Source organism: Anser brachyrhynchus, assembly GCF_964034855.1.
Source record: "Anser brachyrhynchus genome assembly, chromosome: 25".
Classification (NCBI taxonomy): domain Eukaryota; kingdom Metazoa; phylum Chordata; class Aves; order Anseriformes; family Anatidae; genus Anser; species Anser brachyrhynchus.
Window position 1 is genome coordinate 2,340,892 of NC_137718.1, and position 15,314 is coordinate 2,356,205.

Genomic DNA, 15,314 nt, shown 5'->3' on the forward strand with positions numbered 1-15,314 from the left:
AGAAAATAAAAGGGGGGTTAAAATTTAATAGTAAATTGTAGATTATTGATCATACACATTTGTACATCTAACATGCTATTAACAACAAAGGCAGATGTGGTTCCACATGGAACCTTACTCTGAGTATACAAGGCAGCACATGTTGGGGGTGAGCTGTGAACTCTATTTCACGGTGGCAGTTCAGCAAACACAGGAATTTGATGAAAATAAGATTAGTGTAATATACTTTGGACATTCACTCTTGAGGAAATTGATGACACATTATTCTCATCTTCTGTGTATGAGACAGGCATTGTTCCTCTTCTGAGCCAACTGGAGGCAGTGATTACCTGAACATGGGTGGCAGCTGGGTCCTCGGTCATCACCTTGCCAGGCAGAAGAGGGTATAACTGTTATTTACCATGCAGGCAGAAGTAATCAGAGAAAACAGGAAGGCTTCTGTCATGAAACAGGAAAATTCTCAAGCTTGCAGAAGGGAGAAGACACTAATTTTGGTATAAAAAATAAAGTCAGTGTCTTTAAAAAAGTATAGAAGGTGGAGACATGGAAGTGCTGTGCTAACCCTGCCTACCAGCTTTCATGCTATGCTGCCCCCAAGGTTTCATCTCTCTAGCTGCTACGGGAGTACTTGAGGCAATCAGACTCGGAGAAAGCTGCGCTTGTTACCTTTCCATTCTGGCCTCAAAAACTCAGCGAGCTGGTCTCAGAGCTGCTAACCCCTACAATAGCTGGTCTGGGCTACTCCGTTCCCAAAACTCTGATACAACTCATTTCTCACACAAGGTATCTTAAGCAAATACCACATACAGATGCAGCGTATGTTCAGTCTCAAAAGAGAAAATGTCCACCACTTTCTATAACTGCTCAGATTCTACAGAACTATCCAACAACGGATTCAACAAAAGATTCAAAAATCAAGTCAGGAAATCTTGTCAAATTCAGCAGTTTACCGATTCTGTTTATTGCATAACCACACTGATGGTAACACAATTCTGTTCCTCTTACTATTAATAGTGCCGCAAAAGTACCATCAGAACGTGGAAACAACCACTCCTTACTATTACGGCAGTCTGAGAAGAAAGTTAAAAACCGTCATCTCATTTTTTCCCCTGAAATGCTCTGGAACCTGAAGATATGGAAAAGAATGCCGGCTCAGTCCCAAGTCAAGCCATGACATAAGGGGTATACATTCCCTCCCTTTTCAATCACACTGGAAAAAGTGTGGCTGTGTTTATTTAGAAAACAAAAAATGCTGCAGCTGATCATATGGGTTGCAGGGAAGCTATGAAAACCATATGCTATTTATGTCTCCTCAAATTAATCTGCAAAAGTCTAAGTCAGTTATTGCTTTATTTTATTATGGAAATGACTCTTCTATAAAGTCAAGAGTATGTCACCCCTTTAGGAAAAAGGACAATACATATTCATAAAAATATTTATTTTATAACATCTAAATGACATAAAGCAGAGCTATAGCAACATGAATAAGTATTTGAATGTGACTTTAGAAAAAAAGATCTGGAGAGAAAAATAACAGTATTAAAAATTATTCAGAAACACATGCAATTTCTGTAAATTCTTTATTGTATGGATTAAGAAAAAAGTATTCCCTTTTCTACATCAACTCTCAGGATCAAAAGAATGACAGGGAGTGCCTCACATACAGTTCAGTTGTGATGTCAGAAATAACAGTTCAATTTCCAAGTTTGCTTTACAAAACAGGAGACTGTATTTTAGAAAACAACTCATGGAAAGTTGCCATTACAAGGGAAGTTATCTTCAGCTTACTTTCCATCTTTGATGTACTTAATTACTCCAAATTTGCAGTGCAGCTTAAATCAACACACTCTCACCTGGACATTATCCACTTTGTATCTTCTACTTCCTTTCTAAGATTTTTAATGCTCTTGCAATAAATCACAAGCATGATGAACTGGCTGCAGTATGTACATACTACGGACTCTTGGTTTTTCATTTCTCGTCTCAAACACGTCAGTAAAAATATGGTAAAGCAAAGGCAGCAATGAACAATCGTGTTTGTCAGGGACCCGTCACATCTCAGAGGCTCCACAGCATGGCAACAGCCTTGCAGATACCGACGTCGTTATAGTTAAAGTAGCAGAGGCCAGCGAAGGTCACGGCTGACAGAATGTACAGACCTGTATTGGCCACTTTAATGGGTGTCTCTCCATGGACGTAGTCAGTTATAACCTGTCCAAGACCCCTAAAGAATGAGAGCAACAAGCTGAAATCAGGAAAGAGCATGCCTCACGAAAATCCACCCGGTTTATGCAAGCGTTCTACTGTGGCTGCACTGCTAAAACGGCTCAAACCTGTCAGGTCTTCCACCACCTATCATCAACCACTATTACCAAAGGTCTAGTTCCCACTCAAAAAGCAGATGCATGTAGTGAAAATATATGAAAACATTTCACATGTTCTGTTAAAATACAGATATACTGGCTCGGAGTTTACTTAACAATACTGAGGAAAGAAGGTGCTGGGCACAGCTCTTCCAAACAATAGGTATCTGCCTCCAGCTAACCTGATTTTGAAGGACTGAACAAAACAGACCAAAGGAAATGCATTTCTTGCCCAAACTCTGTGACTAACCCTTGTCACGAATGCACAAAAGACGCAAGGATGTGTATTGAGATTAGAAAATAGAGATTAGCATACTCTGTTTTTTTTCCTACATCTGTCAGACTTTACTTGAACTCTGTAGTCCAGATTTAAACCATTCAGCAACAGGAAGACAGAGGACTCTTATCACCCTGCTGCGGTAGTTCTCTTCCCAGAAGCAGTTGTATTTACTTTCTGTGATGACAGATGGCAACTTGGTGAAAAAGAGAAGCACACTTAATGCAACAATCTTCTTCCTAGAATTTCGCCTTGGTCTAATGTGAAGAAGCTGAAGGACCTGTCTCCCACAAGTTAAGCCACGCTGGTGGCCTGGCAAGTTTCAAAGTCCTGCAGCAGATTCTACCCCAAGAGAACAGAGCTCAGCTTCACTCAGATGGGACTCTGATACCTTCATGATGTCAAATGTGAGAAAAGGGGTGCAAAGAAGCCCTAGATACACGGAAGAGGAGCAGAAAGCAGAAGCTATCTGAAAGGCAACTAATTCTTGAATTATCACTGAATGGTGGAGTAAGGTCAGAAGTGCAAGCACCTGCACCATGGACTGCTCTAAGAACAGACAAGGCATACCCAGCATGGGATTCACAGGCTGTCCTTCAGCTGGAGCGGTGATAAAGGACCTTCAATAGATCTTCACTTTGCATAGCAAAATAAACTTGAGTCATGCTAAGAATTCTCAGGAAAATAACTGTGTGACTTGACCACAAACTAATTAAACCACACAAAGCCCTCAAGAGAAAAGACAAGTGGCCCTGAGAACAAGGAAGGGAATTACTGGGAAGCAGCTGGCCTGTGGTAGACACACGGCCTAGTTCAAAACAGAGCAGCTTCACTGGGCAGAGAAATATTTATCACACGCCAGTGAAAACAGTACAAGATGGCCCCAGGTGTCTTGACAAAGTGTAATGATATTTTAGAACAAGATTTCTGATAGAAAAACAGCAGAAGGTGAAAGAAATCCCTTCAAAAATATATTAAAAACTCCTCCGTAGTTTCTGATCGGCTATTAGAGGATTTATCTGATCTGTCAGGCAATCAACTAAACTTTTAAGGCAAGCAAATCATTTTTTTTCTTTAAAAGATATTCTAGCATTGAACACATATGAAAGCACTAGAGAACTTCTCTGTGTAGGATTTAGATTTTTGCGTCCACACTTTGCAAAAATAAGAGTTTAGTACTGGAACAACTTCCCAACTTAAAAAGGGAACAACACAAGCAAGATGTGGGGGAGGGATTCTCTCTGCTGAAAGCTACTGCAGAGCTACACAAAAGCAGCAAGATATTTTTCTCACAGGGGAATCCCCATGCCGCTTACAAATGATTCCCAGTACGAAAAATCCTGACGCTGGATAAGAGACACTCACTGATGAATCAAAGCTGTGTGCATCAACACTAAGCGTCACTCCAGGAACTCATTTCGACACATCGGCCTGCAACAGCCTGTCCCACTGCCTGGAACTTGGCCACATGTTCACATTCAGCGCGGCACTGAAATGCACGAGCCCAGCAAGCAGAGAAGTGCTCCAAAGCAGGCAGGATTTGCTTTACCTGTTTTATATTTGAAAGAGCTCCGTCAACCAAGTTCAAGGACAGCCACGTTTCTGATGAATTCTGTGCTAGATTGGAGAGCTTTGGGAAGAAGCTGCCAGAAAGTGCAAGAATCCCTGCTGCGACTTCCTAAGGGCAAAACTGAGATTTAATAAACCTGCCACCTCTAAGTCCATTGAAGTTGCCTTACCCCTGCCACAAGGAACTGCAGAGCAGTGTCACCTCAAGAATGTAACTGCTGCCAGTTGGGCCAACCGCGCAGCTGAATCCACTCCTAGACTTGTAAAGGACAGAAGGCCAGGCCAGCCTACTCACATGAAAGAGCAAAGCAGAACTGCACTTCAGAATGTAAGCGAGCATCTGGTCTGCAAGAATCAAGAAAATAATGACTAAGGTCTCAGCTTCTTCACTGCAGTGCTCGTTACGAACTCTTCATTAGGCAGAATCTCATCACCGTTAAGATGGACAAAGCAGCCCACGGCACAGAACCTTAGAAGAAGAAGTTGTTTTATGTAGATCTGCTCTGTTCCTGTTCCCTCTGTTCATAAAACATCAGTTCTTCTACAAGACAAAACCATCCAAGATTCTACACAGCCAGTACCAAGGCAGTTCTCCAAGGCAGGACTTTGGGGTTCGTATTGTGCAGGAGAACACCAGAGAATGTTGAGTTTACAGACTGCTTAGTAGCAACGTGTGTCCTGCCTTCTGACGTACAGAACATTGTGACAGAGAAAGACCAAGGTACAACAAGACTTGTTAAAGATCATGACAGCCACCAGAACTCGGAGAGCTTGCTGGCACTTTCCAGGTGCTCTATACTCCTCAGGAAGAAGTCTGTGGACTTACTGCCATGTGTTGCCTTAAGACCTCAGGCTCAGAACCGTCCTGACCATCAGAGCTCACTGACAATTTTGAGGAACCTACTGAGCTTACCAGTGGCCGTGGAGAGTGAGGGCTGCAGCCAGTGAATAGTCCACGGCCGGTCCAGGGCAGAGGTAGGCTGCGGGGAGGAGGCCCAGCAAGAGGACACTGACAGCTCGCTCGCCTGTCCAGTGCAAGGACGCAGCCTTGGAGCCGCCTGCAAGGAGAAGGACTGTGAGTGCAACATTCCTGCTCAGAGTGCTGCAGCCTCACACACGCCTCCTCCCATCGATGCCACCCAAGGACCTGTTTTTTCCAACCTGACTACTACGCTTCCGTCTGAGCAAGACGTCTCTGAATTACTGGAAGAGAAAACATATCTATTTTACAGTGCCTAGAAGGTTTATTTTAAATACTCCTCTTTGCTGCCACTGAGGAAGAGCAGTGTCTTTAAATTGAAAGGAGCAGAAGCTCAATGGGTGAGGTCAAAACAAACACAGGTCCTCACGACCCGAGTCACAGAGTAAAATTCTGAGATTATCACAGTGGTGTGTGACCCAGAAGCAGCCTGGAGGCCAAAGGACTTCAGTCCTCCACTGATGCTCAGCTGGGTACAATGCAGACTGTGTAACAGGTGACTCTAGGCACGGACGTGCTGGGTAGGAAGCCCTGTGACTAACTCTTGCTTTCTAGAAGCGTGCAGATACTGTTAAGGAGGGGGAAAAAATCAGTTCTGGAGGAAGCCAAAACTCTAATTTCATAAGCGATACCCTGAACCAGAATGATCAGCACCAGCCCAAGCAAAAAACCATCCAGAATTGACTGAGTGTAATTACCTTCAGAAATCAATACCCTCAGGGTGCTTGCCTCGCACATGCATATTCAAAACAGAAGCCAAATGTTTTTGCTCCTTCTTGCAAATAAAAACGAACTGGACAGCAAAGTGACAGGATAAAGAAAGGAAAGAACCTGCAGTAAAACACGGGAGGGATCTGGGGTGTGGACTAATAAACCGCCCTAGGGAACCCCATGGCCAAGGACGCTCTGCAGCAGGCGCACGAAGCGTGTCTAGTCTGAAAGCCTGAGCGAGAAGGAAGGAAGCCGTCTAGCCGTGGTTAAGCACTGCTTTCCCCAACGTTTCTCCACCCTTCGCACTCCCAAGTCGCGCTGTAACGGCAGCACGGCAGCCTCGGCCTCGCCGCGCTTCTCAGCGCCGTGCCGCGGGCGGAGCGGGGCAGCCTCGGCGGGGCCACGCGGAAACACTCCCCCTGCCTCCCGCTGCCGGCCTTAAATCTTCCACCCTTGCTATCCACCGCTAGGTAACCGTGCCGGGGGCGTCAAGAAGCGTTCAGCACGGTAACACCCGCGTTAAGACCTCAGGGAGCGGCTTTGCCGCTCCGCCACCGCCCGCAGCGCCCCGCGGCTGCTCTGTCGGGCAGCAGCAGGGGGCTGGGAGCGGGGCACCCCCGGGCGGACACACGGACGGACACACAGACGGACACACGGACACCACCGCGCCGGGACGTACCGTGCCCCTGCTGGCCGTGGCTCCCCCGGGCCGGAGCGGCGGCTGAGGCGAGGGCCGGCAGCACCCCCGGGCGGCGGAGGAGGAGGCTCCTGGCGAGGAGAGCTGCGGAGAGACGGGGGTGTGTGTGTGTGGGGGGGGCGGCGGTCAGGGCCGGGACAGGCCGGGGACAAGGGGACAAGGGACAAGGCCAGGGCCGTGCCGTGCCACTCACCCGCCCGGGCTCCGCGGGACCCCCCCAGCCCAGCCCTCAGCAGCGCCGCCGCCGCCATCTTCCCTCTCGCAGCCCAAGGACACCGGAACGGGAAGGAGCGGAAGGGGAGCGGCCCCCGCTGCTCCGCCGCCGCCCTCCGCGGCCTCCCTCAGCGGCGGTGCGGAGCTCCCCGGGGCCCGGCCCCGCTCGGCGGGGGCTCGGCGGGCACCCGCACGGCTCGGGGCTCGTGTGGTGCCGTGCCCGGCCCAGCCTCTGCCCCTCCGGTCCCTGCGGCCCCGTCCCATCTCGCCCCCAGCCCCCTCCCCGTCTCCCCGGGCTCTGCCCCGTCCCCCAGCTCTCTGCCAAAGCAAGCACAAAGCCATCAAACAGCTCCGGATTTATTTATCTCGTGAGAAGAAGGCTTGGCTGCTGCACGGCACGGAGGTCCGGCCTCTGCCCTTCTCCATTAAGACATCAGGCAGGCTGGAGAGCACACGACGCCCGCCGAGGGCTCTCTGCTGGCACAAAGGGGTGCAGCAGCCCTCTGGAGAGGAGGAAGGCAAGGCAATCTCCAGCCTGTGCCAGGGTGTGGAGAGACGTCTAAATCAAGCAACCGCACGGGTGTCTTGCACTGCACCTCCTGCTGGAACGGGAGCATTCCCTCATGCTCCCGTCCGCGTCCAGCTGAGCCTGTGCGTGGTGCCACACAGGTCTGCTGCTGTTGGAGGGGGAAAGACACAGTTACCAGAGGGTAAATCCAGTGACACTTCCTTTGTTAGCAGCTCAGCTGATGGACTTCGTGTCTCTCCCGTCTCTTATTGCAAGTTTTGGTCATTAATCGGGTAACCCAAAAAACCCAAACTGTTAAAACTTAAATAAAACAAATAAAAATGGTGCAAACGTGCCTGCTTCACTCCGCAGACAGCCTGTCACGTTTCTGTGCATCAAAGATCAACCTGGTCACATAAAGCAAATCTGAAGCTGGCAGGACGAGCCAACCTGTGAGGCAGGGAACTGCTCCCCCGCCTTCCTGAGTCAAGGAAAAGCAAGGGGGCAGCTCCTGCTGGCTGCCAAGGCTCAGTTCCCCCCCTGCGGTCTGGGAGGAAGGATAAACCACAGTGCTGAAAAATGCTGAAAGATGGGGCAGTGCTGAAAGAAAAATACCTGCCTCTGTCCTCTACCGTATTGCCTGAGCCGCAGCCTGGACTCAGCAATTCCTCGTCAGTCCTCGTCTGAGCTATCCTCAGATTTATCATCTGCAGCCACCTTCCAGTTCTTCCTCTTGCTCCTCTTCTCCGGTACTTCAGCGTGCCTCTCCGACACAGAATTGTGACGTTTCTTTCTCTTTCTGGAGGGGCGTTTCTCTTTTTTCTCCTCAGATTCACTGTCCTCAGAGCTGCTGGTGGTTGAGCTACTTGCATGGGAAAAGTCACTTTCCTGCCCAGAAGACGAGGTAGGTTCCCTGGCAGGCACTTTCCTGGTCTTTTTCTTGCGCTTGTGCTTCCCCTTGCGAGTGCCTGAAGTCTCCTCTTCGGAGCATTCGCTCTCCCGGGAAGAATCTGACGTCGTTCTCCCCTGCTCCTTTTTCTTTTTCTTTCGCTTCTTGTGCGAATGCTTTTTTTGCTTCTTCCTGTGCGATTTCTTTGTTTTTTTCCGTTTGTGCGACCCGTGGGCTGTTTGCTTTCTCAAATGAGATTTCTTCTTCCCATTGACAGCGTTTTGTTCATCTCCTTCTTGCTGGTCACTGCAAGAAGAACAAAGGATCATCAGAAGAAACCAGTCAGGCAGGCACACAGCAGTTGAGCCTTTTCTATCTCAAAGTTGTTAGCAAGTCCATTGACTCAATTGATCAGTGCAGGGGAGTGGATGTTGTGGCTGCATTTTTGTTTCAAATGCTTGTTAACAGCTTGGTCCACACCTTACTAATACCCCTGATCAAGGTATTTGAGGCAGAACCACTGACAACATGTACTGAAAGCCACCAACTGATGAGAAAATAATTTCTAGCAGGTTATTTCAAACCTGTAAGCCTGACAAATTTTGTACTCGATGACTGCTAGGTGTAGCTTAACATAATTAATTCTAAGATCTTATTTTACAGCTAAGTCTCCGCTTTCCAGGGGTCTGGGAGGGTTGATACTCTCCAAATAAGGGCTAACACAGAAAACACAGATCCACTACAATGCAGTGGGGAATCCGGATCTGACAGTGTGTCTACTGACCTGATTTGGATTCAGCCTACTTCTCTATTTCCCTGTTGGCTCAGGCAGAGCCTCCACAATTCACAACATTTCAGCAACTCAAGCTCAAGCTGAATTACTACAAGAGACACAATTCTCCCTTAAGACTCAGACAGGGGGAAACCACATTAATGGACTAATTTTTTTCAGTGGTTATCTGTAACTAAACAGTGTTGCTTTGCCATTAAAGGTAGATCTACAATCAAAACTTTTAATAATTCAGTTTGTAAAATTCCCTGAATACCCTGACAGACCTGAGATACATTTCTGAATCTATTTGCCTTACCTGTCTGTATCAAATTCTTCAGGGTATAGCTCTTTATAGCCACTGTGACCCCATCTGTAAGAAGCAGAAAAAAGTATTAGAAGCAGAGAAGTGTTCAAGAGGAAAAAAGGCTCTGAAAAGACAGAGCCGCAGAATGAGCACAAGTTTAGACACAAGAAAGAAAGGACATCGGAACCTTCCCAACAAGGAAAGAAGGAAGGAAAAACAACTGATTTGGTTACTACTATTTACAGACACTTGATGTTTTCAGGCTCTTTCCTACTTCTAATAATATAAGTTCCATTTCTTGAAAAGAACTCTGAGGAGCACTGTGTTGCACTTCTTTAGACTTTTTTCAGTTCCTTGGGCAAAGAAATAAATACCAAGCTTAGGTGGTAAACTTAGGGCTTAGCTTTTGCGGCTTATTGTGACTTAGGAACTCTGTAGACAAATTCAAATCAGATACTCTGTGACAGTGCAAAAGTTTGTGCATCTTACTTATTCTCAAAACGAGATCAAACGCTATTTTATAGGAGTACATATCGACAAGAGTAACACGCTAATATTTCAGTACAGGACTCCAGAAAGGTGCTCCAATTACAGTTACAATCAGAGAACATTAAAACACTCCACAGACCTGTCTGGCATGTTGGCTTCACATTCATAGAGCTTTTTATTCCAGGACCGTGCTCTAAGAAAATCATCTTCGACTGGGTCAAGAAATTGTGAGTTCTTTGTTTTCCAGTCGGCCCTGTGGCCCTCGTCATCGAAGCCGTCACTGCGCATCCGACTGCTGCAGAAAGAGAACAGTTGTCCTTCAGCTGTCAGTTCTGATGGAGAAACTTTCTGAGCAAGGGGTTAGTCCAGCGAGGGGAGCAAAAATCCAGCAAGTCTTGAGTGTCCATCTATGCAAGAAGACCAACTATCATTTTAACAGACAGTCACCATTAAGAGCTCTCACAAAACCAGTTCAATAGCTAACGCTGGTTTTCACACTTACTACTGCCTACTGTGCACGGCAAAATTCTCAGCAGACACGCTAAATTAGAGGAAGGGGTTACCTTGCCTACCATGAAAAATGCAGTTCTCCTCCTTCAGAATACTCTGCAAGAGCAGACTAGCAACATGCAGTGAGACGTAGCTGCTAGTAGAAGTTGGCAAATGAGGAACTCGGGAAGCAGAACTGACTTAACTAGAACTACAGTTTGATCAGGTACCAGTACTAAAACTGCAAATCCACCAACAAGCACCAACAGCTCTGAGCGATCTCACGTGTTGGCGGCTCGTTCGGTCCCACACTTCCTGAGCAAAGCAGCACCTGTGCACTTGGCACGAGTCTGAAAGGTGTTCTCCCCTGAGATACCAAAACCACTTCCTGCAGCATTTACATTTCTGACATATCGTCCCCGTAGTTAAAAAAAGAAAAGGAGAAAAAAAAAATCTCCACTTGCAAACCCCACCAAACCCGCTTGTTTTCGCATAACTTGTGAGATCCTCAGGTGGGCCAGAACAGTTTGAAAGATACCGCTTAAGAGGTGGTCAATACTAGTGTTGTACCAGTGCAGGACCCCCATCCGACAACAATTTTGGTTACTGGTAACTTGAAGCCCAACATGTTTAGACTTCCCTCGCACCCTTCTGACCTACGACTTCAGCACTTCTTATTCCAGCTCCTTCAGAGAGCCCGGCCTACTTACTGTTGTATTTTGAAGGCTGTACATCTAGATGGAAAGATAAAAAGTCAGATTTAAGTGCAGGTCTGACTTCTTTCCAGGGACTCTGTGACCTATGTGGTATTCCTACATTATTAGGGGATGGCCAGCACAAAATGCTCTTACAGCATTATAATGCAAAAGGGTTCAGTGACTGTGCCAAGGCAGTTTTCCTCCACACAAGTGGCACCCACCTGGAGGTGTCCGACAGCATCCTGCTTTGCCTCCTCCAGTACGTCTCTTCTGTCTGCTTCTCCCACTCCCTGATTTTCCACATTTCTGTCTCTTCCTGGATCTGAAAGTCATAAAAAAGAAGGCAGCGTAGTGCCGGGGCACGGTTACCAACACAGGGCGCGTTACCCCAGTCCCCAGCTCAGAGGGGGAGCAAACCCCTCCATTAACACGTGAAATTAACGCCTCGCCAGGGCCGGCAGGAACTCAAGTCGCGGTTTGCTGAGGACCACCGAGCTCCTACACCCCGCTGTACACGATACCAGCGACCGAAACTTCTTCGAGGCAACCCAAAGCACACGCAGAGCGCGATAAGAAACCAACCCGGCTGTTTTAGAGCCTCGCTGCTCACAAAAACCCGGCGGCGCCTTCCCCCCCCCCCCCCCCCCCATGTCCCCCGGTAACTCCGGCGGCGGCCCGGCGGGGCTCGGGGCCGGGCCCTACCTTGTTGTGCGCTCCCGTGTGCCGCATGAGGTTCCGCAGCAGCACCTTCCCCACCGGCACCCGGGCCATCCTCCGGCCCCCTCCGGCCCCGGCCGGGCCCCGGCCTCCGGACGCGGCCGGGCCGAGCGCCTCCCCCGGGCGGCGGCGGCGGCGGCGGCGGAACGGGGCCGGGCCCTGTCGCTACGGCAACGGGGCCCTGCCGGAGGAAATGGCGGAGGGCGAGCCCCCGGCCTGCCTGAGCCTCCTACGGAGCCTGTGCGGAGCCCCGGCGGAGCCCCGGTTCTGCCTGAGGGCTCAGCCCCGCGGGGCCGCCCCGCTCTTCGTCAACGTGTGCGGCTGCGGCGCGGTGCCGGCCCCCGGAGGCCCCGGGGCGCCCGTGCCCGTCAGGGCCGGGCCGCTGGAAAGGCCGGCCGGAGACGGGGGTGCGGGAATAAATCGGGGGCTGAGGGAGCTGGGGGGCGGCATCGGGGGGAGAAGGCTGAGGGGAGACCCCGCTGCGGCCTTAAAAGGGGGTTATAAAAGGATGGAGGACTCTGCTCAGTCAGATAATGACAGGATGAAGGGGAGCGGTCTTAATCTAAAAAAGGGGAGATTTAGACTAGATATAAGGAGGAAATTCTTCACTCAGAATGTGGTGACACTGGAACAGGCTGCCAAGGAGCTGGGGATGCCCCATCTGGGATTTAGTCTGGAGAAGAGGAGGCTCAGGGGAGGCCTTAGTGCTCTCTGCAGCTACCTGAAAGGAAGGTGTGGGGAGCTAGGGGTCGGCCTCTTCTCACAGGTAACTGGTGATAGGATTACAGGGAATGGCCTCAAGTTGTGCCAGGGAAGGTTCAGGTTGGAAATGAGGAGACATTTCTTCTCAGGAAGAGGAGTCAGGCGTTGGAACGGGTTGCTCAGGGAGGTGGTGGAGTCCCCGTCCCTGGGGGTGTCTGAGGAAAGGTTGGACATGGGGCTTGGGGACATGGCTTAGTGGGTGACATTGGTGGTAGGGGGGATGGTTGGACCAGGTGATCTTAGAGGTCTCTTCCAACCTTAATCATTCTATGATCCCTGGAGATGTTCAAGGCCAGGTTGGATGAGGCCCTGAGCAACCTGCTCTAGTGGATGGTGTCCCTGCCCATGGCAGGGGCTTGGAACTGGCTGATCTGGTCCCTTCCAACCCGACTCATCCTATGATTCCCTCTGCCCAGGCACACCGAGGGATTCACAACTGGCACCCATCTAAATCCCGCAGGGTGTTTATGCACCAGGTGGCTCCCCAGCCACATATGGTCACGGTGAGGTGTGCCACATTCCCGCTTCCAGAGCGCGAACACACTGCTGGAAAGGTGAATTCCATCAGTGCCCGGCAGCCACACATTCAGTTTCTTTGCTTCTAAACTGATTATAAAAAAATCTGAAAGCTGAGTCCTGGCCAACCAGGACATAATACCGAAGCACTAATTCTGATGCAGCTTATTTTTTTTTAGATCTTTACAGCATTATAGATATTGCATATAACCCAGATGTTCTTCGGAGGGGAGAAGAAAACCCAGAAAAAATGAAACATTTGATCCATATGACCCTTAAATTCGTTGAGGAACGATGCGATGTTATTCTTTCACCTTCGTACACTGTTGAACCATTCAAGCTGAAAGGCAGCCTGGAAAGGATGCAGCAACGTCTGCAAGGATGGCAGATGCCAATGCCCTGTCTCAATCAGAACACAAAGGGTATGTAGGCAGCTGCTGTCAGTTTTCTTTGAAGGCCTATCAGACTCCCCCAACCCCAATTCTTGCCTTAAGCACAAACCAAGCACTTCTCTAAAAGTTCAGAGTAAGGCAGTAGTATTCATACCAGACAACAGTTGAGCCCTGCTGGCCTGTCTGCATTCATCTCCGGTGTTGTTTCTACTTTCCTTTATTTTACAGTTAAAAAAACTATTGACACTGCTACAGCAAATTCCCTTTTTTTCTATAACCACTAGATGGGGAAGCTGTGATAGGGGCTGATCCTGTGATGTACCAAGTTTCTTTTGCTCTGACATGAGTAGAAGAGGTTGCTGCTGTTACCAGTGCTCTGAAAACAGCAACATTTAACAGCTTGGCAGTAAAAACAAATCACGAGGGAAGGAGCAACTGCAAATAGGAGTCTTCAGCTGACAAAATTGCTAATTACAAAGCTAAAACTTTAGTGATAAGTTTGTCAAGTGGTGTAACAGTTCTTAGTAACTGACTGTTATGTGAAAAACTTTCTTTTCTTGAAAGAACTGACACTTGATCAGCTGCTACACAGAATAGAAGCTAAGGACCACAGCAATGCTCCTATCCTGCTGAAAAAAGGAAGTGTTACACAGTCTAAAGTGCCTCTGATAGAGGAAATTAGCAGTACAGAAGTGCCGGAGGAGCTGAGCACCCCTGTCTATGAAATGAGCACTGTGAAGGATGCAAACAAGAAGCCATTACAAATTGAACTGAAAGTTGAATTGCCTAAAGTTAGCTCTGTTTCGGAGTGTGATCTGAGAATTTCAAAGGTAAGGCAACGGAAAGAATAACCTTGTTTTCTGTCTGGTATCAAATTCCTAGAAATACTTGCTGCTAATTCATTGTCAAATAACCAATCACGTATTTTAATATTGTTTAGGATGACATAATCATCGATGTCCCTGAAAAATACAAATTACAACTAGATCTGCCAGAATTGGTGGATGAGGAAACAGCTACAGCAACATTTAACAAAGAAAAAGGGGTATTGTTCATCACAGTGTCAGTTGCAAAGCCTGCGTGTTAAAGAATTCTACATTCTGTCCAGTTCCTGTTCACAGATGACAGAATTAAACAAAAGCCCAGAACGAGAACCCTGACTTGCAGCTGGTGATGAGTTAATTGACTTAATCTTCAAAGGTGAATACCTCAAAATGCCTTTAGAAAGTACACGTAGAAAAGGAAGGCAGGAGGAAAATTAGCACCACCAAACTTAGGAAAACATAGAGACTAAATACTCAAGGAATACTTGAATATATTAACAGCTGTACTAATGAACCATAAATGCATACGAGCCTTACTGTATCATTAATTTTGCCTTAAGATACATGGCAGTAGCAGTTGCATTGTTTTTCTGTGTTTTTGTTGTTAAATAAATTATTTTGCTTACTGGATTTATGTGGTTAAAGCAGCTCTTGCAAGCATTCTATGCTGGAGTGACTAGCAGAGGTGTGTCATACGCAGTTGTACCAGTTGCCCTGCACGCTGTTCCTGTTTTCTTTAGGACAATCCCTGCTGAACTTAACCGGAATAGGCTTTGTAGTCTTTTCAATCAAATACAAGCTAAAATATTATCATTGCGTGAGCTGAGCTGGCTTGGGAAGGCTGTAAGCAGTGTTGGAAGTCACTATCAGCACTCCAAGCAAGCACCCTGAATAGGATCTTTGAGACTGCAAGGCTGTTCCCCGTCATTCAGGGAGTGTAACCATAAGGTGAACTGTCTAGTGTTCTTCACACAGGAAGAAATCAGCACCTTCTTTAGCCAGAACCTTAGGTACCGGTGAACACTGAGCAAGAAAGCTAGGAATATTCCAAGTTTGCTGTGTTATCTTGGAATCCTTGTGATCACAACTTAAGGTTAATAGGGTGAGTTTCACCATCAGACTGAAAGGCTAAACAGCTCTAACTG

General features: G+C 48.0%; 3 protein-coding genes across 5 annotated transcripts; 1 reads left to right on the forward strand and 2 right to left on the reverse strand.

The window, feature by feature from the left end:
• Positions 1-1,566: 1,566 nt before the first annotated feature.
• Positions 1,567-6,944, reverse strand: SDHD (succinate dehydrogenase complex subunit D). Its single transcript, XM_080567782.1, has 4 exons — positions 6,790-6,944; positions 6,579-6,680; positions 5,123-5,267; positions 1,567-2,224 (listed from the first exon to the last, which is right to left on the reverse strand). The coding sequence occupies exons 1-4, from the start codon at positions 6,845-6,847 to the stop codon at positions 2,059-2,061; spliced, it is 471 nt and encodes a 156-aa protein (XP_080423908.1). The 5' UTR covers positions 6,848-6,944; the 3' UTR covers positions 1,567-2,058.
• Positions 6,945-7,150: 206 nt separating this feature from the next.
• On the reverse strand, positions 7,151-11,794 carry NKAPD1 (NKAP domain containing 1). Of its 3 annotated transcripts, XR_013942024.1 has the most exons (6): positions 11,661-11,794; positions 11,180-11,280; positions 9,911-10,066; positions 9,295-9,348; positions 7,937-8,512; positions 7,151-7,486 (listed from the first exon to the last, which is right to left on the reverse strand). XR_013942024.1 is itself a non-coding variant. In XM_080567760.1 (5 exons), the coding sequence occupies exons 1-5, from the start codon at positions 11,727-11,729 to the stop codon at positions 7,990-7,992; spliced, it is 903 nt and encodes a 300-aa protein (XP_080423886.1). In that variant the 5' UTR covers positions 11,730-11,794; the 3' UTR covers positions 7,151-7,989. The 3 variants fall into 3 exon arrangements, 2 of the variants coding, with proteins under 2 accessions (XP_080423886.1, XP_080423887.1); XM_080567760.1 differs by having other exon boundaries at positions 7,151-8,512; XM_080567761.1 differs by lacking the exon at positions 11,661-11,794 and having other exon boundaries at positions 7,151-8,512; positions 9,911-10,178.
• Positions 11,686-14,799, forward strand: PIH1D2 (PIH1 domain containing 2; the record flags this gene model as incomplete). Its single annotated transcript, XM_080567753.1, has 4 exons — positions 11,686-12,082; positions 13,133-13,375; positions 13,910-14,175; positions 14,286-14,799. The coding sequence occupies 4 exons, from the start codon at positions 11,686-11,688 to the stop codon at positions 14,430-14,432; spliced, it is 1,053 nt and encodes a 350-aa protein (XP_080423879.1). The 3' UTR covers positions 14,433-14,799.
• Positions 14,800-15,314: the final 515 nt, after the last annotated feature.